Source organism: Oncorhynchus mykiss, chromosome 21 (assembly GCF_057628025.1).
Source record: "Oncorhynchus mykiss isolate SJ-2025 chromosome 21, ASM5762802v1, whole genome shotgun sequence".
NCBI classification, from domain to species: Eukaryota; Metazoa; Chordata; class Actinopteri; order Salmoniformes; family Salmonidae; genus Oncorhynchus; species Oncorhynchus mykiss.
The window spans coordinates 34,807,232-34,815,588 of NC_143042.1; the positions used below are offsets into that span (position 1 = coordinate 34,807,232).

Below are 8,357 nucleotides of genomic sequence, written 5' to 3' on the forward strand. Positions count from 1 at the left end.
GTCATGTAAAAATCTTTTTTATATTTTTTGGGGGAGGGGGGGATTTTTGTCCACAACTCTCGTGCACTCCTAAACGGGAACACACACATTTAACATGAACATATCAGGATATAGTACTGTGAGTAATTCCATTTAGATTGCTTCCGGAGAAGAGTGAGGGAAGGCACAATGTTATCCTGTCTTGGAGTTTCACAGTGGATCATGCTACTACTTCTCCAGCAACGAACAAAGTCGATACGCTTGCATCCGTGACGGAGGACATCTGCATCCATGACTCGACTTGAGAATAAAGGACTCGGACCTCAAACACTAGGGACTTGGGACTCGACTCAGGCTCGTGGTTAAGTGACTTGACTACATCACCGAGGAGAAGGGTTGCAGACACTCCCCTGGATTGGACTGACAGAAGCGACGTAAGACGGACAGTGGGTCTGGATTGACAATACAAATCTTAATGACAGCATCAAGTAAGGACATGTTTAAGGCTAATTTACAGTACACACACACATACACACGCTTAAAAGCATGTATACATTGTACACTCAAAAGCATTTATTCAAATACACAATAACAAACACATTCTCACCAGGGTTGGGCTCAATTCTGAACTTTGGAATTGACTGCCATTCAACTCATGAGTTGAAATTCTAATTGAATTGGCCACACCCCACATGATGTATAATTTGAGTTTGAGTGGCAGGGAGTAGAATTGAATTAAGTGCAATTCAAAGAAATTCCATTCAGTCATAGAACATTAGTTTCATTGAATCTGTCATACCTGTATAGTACCTATGTAGTTCTACCACATAGCCAGCTAGATGTAACAGATCCTACAGAAATTGATTGAAACTTTTCTATTGATATTTGTAAATGCGCTTTCTCATCGATCATTGACATTGGACATTTCAGTCATTTACCAGCGATTCACATTTAGTGAATTTTAGCCAATTAGATAAGGTACTTATTACAAAAATGATAACCAAAAAAATATGATATACAGTTGATTGGTTGTCCGTGTCTTTTTATTGCTATTGTTTGGTTGAGCCTGTCATCTCAACCTTCTTTTCAGTTTGTTGAAGATGGGATCAAACACGGGATTCCCATTTGTTTTTTAATTCAGCTGTTTTGTATACATGTATTTTTAATAAAGCATGTACAGGTGGAATGATTAATTAAGCAAAATAAGTAAATGTTTATTTTTTTATATTCAATTTCCCCTCATTCTTCCTCGTTCACAATTTCCCGTGTTTTGCTTTTCGCTACCTGAGTCTAGGGGTCAAGTCTTAGTCAATGTAATAGCAGGGTAACTGTGAGAGGGACGGAGGGGTAGTTTATCTCCTATTGAGCAGCTCTGTCTGGTTTGTTGAGATTATTCCTGTGTTTGTCCACTGGGCAACACTGTGCTGCTGCTGGTTTCTGTACAGTGCTGTAGATCGATGTAGGGCTCTGCGGCCCTGGTCTGTCTTCTTTTGTAGCGCCCACTTTGTCCACTAGGTGAGACTCTTCTGCAGCTGGTTGCTGCACAGTGCTGTAGACTGCCGCTGACTGTGACTCTGGCATCTCTTCTGGTGACGGGAGCTCCACTCCTGCAGCTCCTGGTTTCCCTACAGTGACGTAGATGGTTGTTACGTCAGAAGCCCCTGTGTTTTGTGGTCCCGGTCTCTCCCCTTGTGGAGCGCTCACTGGGTTGACCTGTTAGGATGTGAGATATTATACTGTATCAACATTCAAATGATCATTCTTTAAAACATTTTGAGAAACATTTGTTCTTTAACTAGTGAAAGTAGTCATTCCCCTCCATGTGACATGACTACGTGGCGATAGAGCTGGGGGGGAAGAAAAAACACTTTTTTGAGATACAAGGTTCTTCCGGGACACTGACAATAGATGTATGATGGACAGAGATGGTACCTGCAGTGGCAGCTCGTTTTTACGGGCCCTTCTTCTGGTTGATTTGATGCGTCGTATTCCAACAAACACAATAATGAGTAGCAATCCAGTAACACTGCCCACAATGATGCCAACTGGGTATTCTGAAGCTTTCCCACCCTTCACAATGCCTGTGATGTCGCGCACACACACACACACACACACACACACACACACACACACACAGTTATTCACATTTTCGCTGGAAAATTGTAACAATTATGTTAACAGAAATGATATTTTGAAACTTTGAAACTGATCTTTTTTTAACAATGATAGAGGCACAGAAGGTGGAAGCTAGTAAATTTGACTTACATATGTCCTTCATGGGTTGTGAGTTGGTCTCTGCACTGACGTGATTTTTGCCTGTGCACTGGATAGTGCTGTTGTCATTGGAGATGGTGATATTGACTACGGTGAGTGACTGTTGTGACAGTGTGCACTGACGCCCGTTACAGACAGACAGTGCCCAGACGTCTTTAACAGAACAGTTCACTGTGATGTTACATTGTCCCCTACTTGAGTTGGAGTAGAGAGACACCACCTTCATGACTGGTATGGAAACAGCTTCTACAAGAACCAGTGGAGTTGGAAAAAAGGTTATATCCATGACAAGAAGAGTCAGAGGAGTGTGAGGAATCTCCTATAGTTTAATCCTATAGTAAAACAAAATAATGATTGTGCATAAACCAGTTATAACCAGTGTGTGGGTAAAATCGCTGGGGAAGCAAAGCCAGAAACAAGCCATCTTACAACTTATGTGTTATATAGGCCTAAGCCTGGAACATTAAGAAGACACAGTGGCAGAATAAATTCAACCACACCTTTGTTTCATCCCAAAACCAAAAGCATATTGCATGTAAGAAACGGTTACATGACCTACAGCATGGTCAAGCAAATGAATGTTTCCAACATTTTGGGACCACAAAACAACTATTGATTTGGAAGCACATAGAGTTAACAAGTCGCAAAGAAAACAGCAGCTGCCTCCACTATAGCAGTACCATTTCAACTTCAACATTTTAACATCCTCAACATCATCAAATCACCTATGCTTAGTCTAATACAGTGGCAACTAAAAGACACCAAAAATAATTTAGTCCAATCAACAGTAAGCTAAATATGATGTGGCTGTCCATGGTTCTCATTTCTCTGTGTGTGTGTGTGTGTGTGCGCAAGCGCCGGTCTGTTTCGTGCAGTAGAAAAAACATTTTGACTCACCCTATTTTGATGTGGCTGTCCATGGTTCTCATTTCTGTGTGTGTGTGTGTGTGCAAGCGCTGGTCCGTTTTCGTGCAGTAGAAAAAAACATTATGACTCACTCTATTTTGATGTGGCTGTCCATGGTTCTCATTTTTGTGTGTGCGTGTGCGCGCGTGCGCAAGCGCGTGTTCGTTTTCGTGCAAGTAGAAAAAAACATTATGACTCACCCTACTTGTAAAGAAATGTCAATGCCATCCTCTCTTTCGTGTTGACAAAACGGTTTATCACTCTGTCATACAGTAAGTAGTACACACTTTCATGTTTTGTTGTCCTAGGCTACCTGGCTGAAATGCTTGCTTGGTAGCCTAACTTTCTTTCATGGGCAACATTAGCTAGTTAACATTTAGCCTTCTACATCTAGCTACATATTGAACTTCCATCCTCTCAGGCCTGGGGCACAATATATGAATTTGTGGTTGGATCAGAATCGCCATTGTAATCTTTGGCCAGTACGGAGAATTAAGTAAAACCACAAGTCCAAATCCCTATCTCCATTCATGGCTTAATTAGGAAAGGGACCATTTTAGCTAGCTATAGCTAGCTAACTAGCCACTGGATGGCATCAACACACAATGATTGGAGTGAAGCCAAATCCAAACGGGCTTCCCTTGACACTTTGTTTTGGTGCACCAGGACCATTCACAGTTGAGCTCTCTACGTTTAGCTCAACGCTGATTGGCTATTATTTATTTTTTTATCAAGGGAAGCCAAATGCTCTCTGGCTTCCCTTGCATTCAATGCTACGGGTGGCAAAAATGTCATACTCTTTTGGACCAGAAAGCATCAGATAAAAGGCCTACACATACAGCGACAGAGGGGAGCTGTTTCACTCTCTAGGATGCTTTCTCCGGTGAGACACATTAAGCCTATTGCATATTGAAGGAAAATTATGAAACACTGAGAGACAAAAAAAATAGTTTTTTTTTTTGTTAGGTTTTTGTGTACATTTTTGGGGGGAGCCTAGCTTCCCTTGGCATCCATGAATACACAACACTGGTTATAACGTAGAAAGCAATGACCGTAGTTGTAGGAAAATGTGGGAAAACATTTGCAGGAATGTTTATATTGTGTGCAGGGGCATAGGCTTGACTCTGACATTGGGGGAGGGGACATTTTTCTACGGGGATCCGGTGGTATGGCCCTGGATTATATTTTTTTGAAACCTGTTTTAAATGCTCACTTCTACTAACTTTTGAGAAAATGATACAGACAAATATTAACTTACACATGTGAAAAATGTACAAGGCTAATAAGTGGGGCATAGCAGAGGGGCACCTACTCTGGTCAATCAGTCTTAGGGGCATGGCTATTCATACTTACTGAATACCAGAGTGATTGTTAATGTGGATATACACTACATGAACAAAAGTATGTGGACACCTGCTCTTTGAACATCTCATTCCAAAATCATGGTTATTAATATGGAGTTGGTCCCCCCCTTTGCTACTATAACAGCCTCCACTCTTCTGGGAAGGCTTTACACTAGATGTTGGAATATTACTGCGGGGACTTGCTTCTATTCAGCCACAAGAACATTAGTGAGGTCGGGCACGGATGTTAGGTGATTACGCCTGGCTTGCAGTCTGCTTTCCAATTTATCCCAAAGGTGTTCGATGGGGTTGAGGTCAGGGCAGTCAAGTTCTTCCATACCGATCTTGACAAACCATTTCTGTATAGACCTTGCTTTGTGCACAAGGGCATTGTCATGCTGAAACAGGAAAGGGCCTTCCCCAAACTGTTGCCACAAAGTTGGAATTACAGAATCATCTAGAATGTAATTGTATGCAGTAGTTTTAAGATTTCCCTTCACTGGAACTAAGGGGCCAAGCCCGTACCATGAAAAACAGCCCCAGACCATTATTCCTCTTCCACCAAACATTACAGTTGGCACTTTGCATTCGGGCAAATAGAATTCTTCTGGCACCCGCCAAACCCAGATCCAACCAATGGCGGCGAGCTTACACCACTCCAGCTGACGCTTGTTATTGCGCACGGTGATCTTAGACTTGTGTGTGGCTGCTCTGCCATGGAAACCCATTTCATGATGCTCCTGACAAACAGTTATTGTGCTGATGTTGCTTCCAGAGGCAGTTTGGAACTTATTAGTGAGTGTTGCAACTGAGGACAGACGACTTTTACGCGCTACGCACTTCAGCACTCAGCAGTTCCGTTCCGTGAGCTTGCGCGACCTACCACTTCAAGGCTGAGACTTGCTCCTAGACATTTCCATTTCACAATACAGCACTTACAGTTGACTGAGGCAGCTTTAGCATGGCAGAAATGTGATGAACTGACTTGTTAGAAAGGTGGCATCCTATAACGATTCCATGTTGAAAGTCACTGAGATCTTCAGTAAGGCCATTCTACTGCCAATGTTTGTCTATAGAGATTGCATGGCTGTGTGCTGGATCTGTCAGCAACAGGTGTGGCTGAAAGAGCCAAATCCACTAATTTGAAGGGGTGTCTGCATACTTTTGTATGTATAGTGTATTCAATTAAACAGCCATTTGGTACTCAGAATGATTCATTTCCCAGTATTTTTCTCGCTTTCCCTAAGTCAGGAATTGTACTTCTGCTTCTACATAGGGTATGGTTTGAAATGTACTGTAATATTCTCAACTTATAATAGTTATTATACTGTAATAATAACCAGCAACATACACAGTTGAAAATGTAAGTAGGTATAAAAGGTCAAACCGAAATAAATAAATCTCCACTCTACAGAAGTATAAAAAATGTATTATCATCATGGCTGCCTTTCTCCTGCATGAAATTAACACATGCAATACACTCTCTAGACCAGGGGTCCTTTTCTAAAATGAGGGCTGCTTTAAAAAAATCAAACATGTCACGAACTACTCGTTTTTTTCTAGCTTTCAAACAGGCACATTCATCTCTTCTCCTCTCCCCTGCAACTCTTCCCTGCGTCTTTAGTCTACAAGAGAAAGTGGGTGCACTATGTGTTCTGTCTATTTACGTGGTCAAATAATGGTTCATAAATAACTCTAAGGGGGCCCTATAAAATATGTGATTTTCTCCCTAAATTCTGTTATACATTTTCCCAAATGATGTTCTGTTTCATTTTTCCTGGTTTTACATGTTTTTGTTTTTCTCTCTTAAAATTACAATTGTTCTTAAAGAAACAACAGAATTTGAGGTTCTAAGTCCATGTCAATGGATAAAGCACTTTTTTTTTTAGGTCTGGAAGAAAACTAACACATTTAGATGAATTGCGCATCTGGCCCTTTAATTGCTCAGCTAGTGAGTGAGTAATGTGCCTTCTAATTTGCTGTTCCCCTGATGGTTCTGTACTACTGCTGCTAATTTCATGGCAATGTTTGTAAATATCAGATACAAATGATAACTACTCATGATACACTTCTGCCAGGTAAGCCTACTTTACAATTAACATATAATTGAGAAGGTTTAGGGGGACATATTTCAGCCTACCCACAAAACAGTTATCACATCAACTGGCTACACACGGAGTGATAGACAAACGCGCGCACCACACAGACAAACAGGGGCAATATTGCTGGAAATTAATTGTCAGATATTGTGTTAGGTTTGGCTTTTTAAGCCGATAATGGCTAACTAGGGGTGTGATGATGTTAAAGTTGCGATTGTACGATTTGTTTTTGACGGCTAGCGGTTGAACACTTGAAAATTGCATGTCCTTTCAGAATTATTTGGTGAGCTACTCATAGGTGATATGCGAGCTACTAGTAGCTCCTAATCGACCTGTTGGAGACCACTTCCCTAGAACAAGGATGAGCAACTTTGATGGTGGTAGGGGACACAAAAACATCTGAACTCATCATGAAGGACCAACGTGGTTTTCTCGGGTCTGCTTACTAACATCCATACCCACACACCCAGTCAGAGCCGGCAATAGCCTTTTTGTGGGCCCTCAGTTAAATTTTGAATTATACTCACCCTGTATTGTTACTTTGTACTCAATAATAGTTTCTAAATTCCATTTTCCAACAGTCGGATAGTAAATTCCACTGTCCGTTTCCTTCAGATTCTTAATGCACAGAGAGTGGTTCACCGGGTTATATTGCACCTTCTCCTTGTATTGAGGGGAGATCTCTTTATTATCAACTATTACATCACTTTTGAATTTCCATTTAAGTTCTTTATGCTCCCCAGGGGATTCAGCAACGGCCAGACACACCAAACCTCCCTTCAGCCCATACTTGTCTATTGACGGAACTTCAGCCCAGGTCCCTAAAGAAAAAGGAAAAGGTTCACCGGGTGCAACGTTTTTTCAGCAGGGGATAAAACGCGAATAGCATACCAGGCTAACTATTTACCTTCATATTTTTTTCTAACTCCTAACTGTTATTTGACATTTTTCTTTTGTCCTAAAAGCTTAATTCCCTTTGGAAAATACATGTGCACCATTTATTAAATCTATTTCTATAAGTCACCTCAACCTTAACTATCTTGAAAAAAATAATTTGGTATGGGTTACCTGTGAGAATGAGTAGAAACCATAAAATGTTCATTGTAGAAGTGTAAGTGAGGAAGTCTGGCATCGTTCTCTGATCTCTGTCAAGGTTGAGTTACTCAAAACTAACTAAGTAGGTGATGGCAGTTCCCTGCCCTAAATATGATTCTCACAACTTCCCGCCCCCTCAGTTTAAGCTCTAGTGTTAAGTGCTCATTTGTAAAACTTATTTTAGGGGGTAGATCAGCTTGAACATTGTAGATAGATTATGGCTTCCATCAATGTAATTGTCTGCATCATTTCCAGTCCCCCATATATATTTTTGTAAATAAACTGTAATGTGCCCTGCAAAAGTATTCATCCCCCTTGGTATTTTTCCTATTTTGATGCATTACAACCTGTAATTTAAATGGATTTTAATTTCTATCACACCTTGATCTGTTTCACCTGTTCCTGTGATTGTCTCCACCCCCTCCAGGTGTCGCTTATATTCCCCAGTGTATTTATTCCTGTGTTTCCTGTCTCTCTGTGCCAGTTTGTCTTGTATGTTTAGTCAAGTCAACCAGCATTGTTTTTCCTGTACTCCTTTTGCTATTCTCTTTTTCTAGTCCTGCTGGTTTTGACCTTTGCCTGTTTCTGGACTTTGTACCCGCCTGCCTGACCATTCTGTCGGCCTTGACCACGAGCCTGTCTGCCACTCTGTATCTCCTGG

The 8,357-nt window shown here is 41.1% G+C and overlaps 1 protein-coding gene across 2 annotated transcripts; it reads right to left on the reverse strand.

Moving 5' to 3' along the window:
- si:ch1073-220m6.1 (uncharacterized) lies at positions 1-8,070 on the reverse strand. Of its 2 annotated transcripts, XM_021577794.3 has the most exons (5): positions 7,670-7,796; positions 7,129-7,422; positions 2,245-2,499; positions 1,912-2,060; positions 1-1,692 (listed from the first exon to the last, which is right to left on the reverse strand). In XM_021577794.3, exons 1-5 carry the CDS (start codon positions 7,731-7,733, stop codon positions 1,339-1,341), a joined length of 1,116 nt encoding a protein of 371 aa, XP_021433469.3. In that variant the 5' UTR covers positions 7,734-7,796; the 3' UTR covers positions 1-1,338. The 2 variants fall into 2 exon arrangements, with proteins under 2 accessions (XP_021433469.3, XP_021433470.3); XM_021577795.3 differs by lacking the exon at positions 7,129-7,422 and having other exon boundaries at positions 7,670-8,070.
- Between the last annotated feature and the right edge of the window lie 287 nt (positions 8,071-8,357).

Bases quoted from the DNA above. Each gene is read 5' to 3' on its own strand.
- si:ch1073-220m6.1 (XM_021577794.3), bottom strand. From the start codon at position 7,733: ATGCCAGACTTCCTCACTTACACTTCTACAATGAACATTTTATGGTTT. The intron at 2,500-7,128 runs GTGAGTATAATT...TGGTTCTTGTAG, and splicing joins GTACAAAGTAACAATACAGG to AAGCTGTTTCCATACCAGTC. The intron at 1,693-1,911 runs GTACCATCTCTG...ACATCCTAACAG, and splicing joins AAAACGAGCTGCCACTGCAG to GTCAACCCAGTGAGCGCTCC.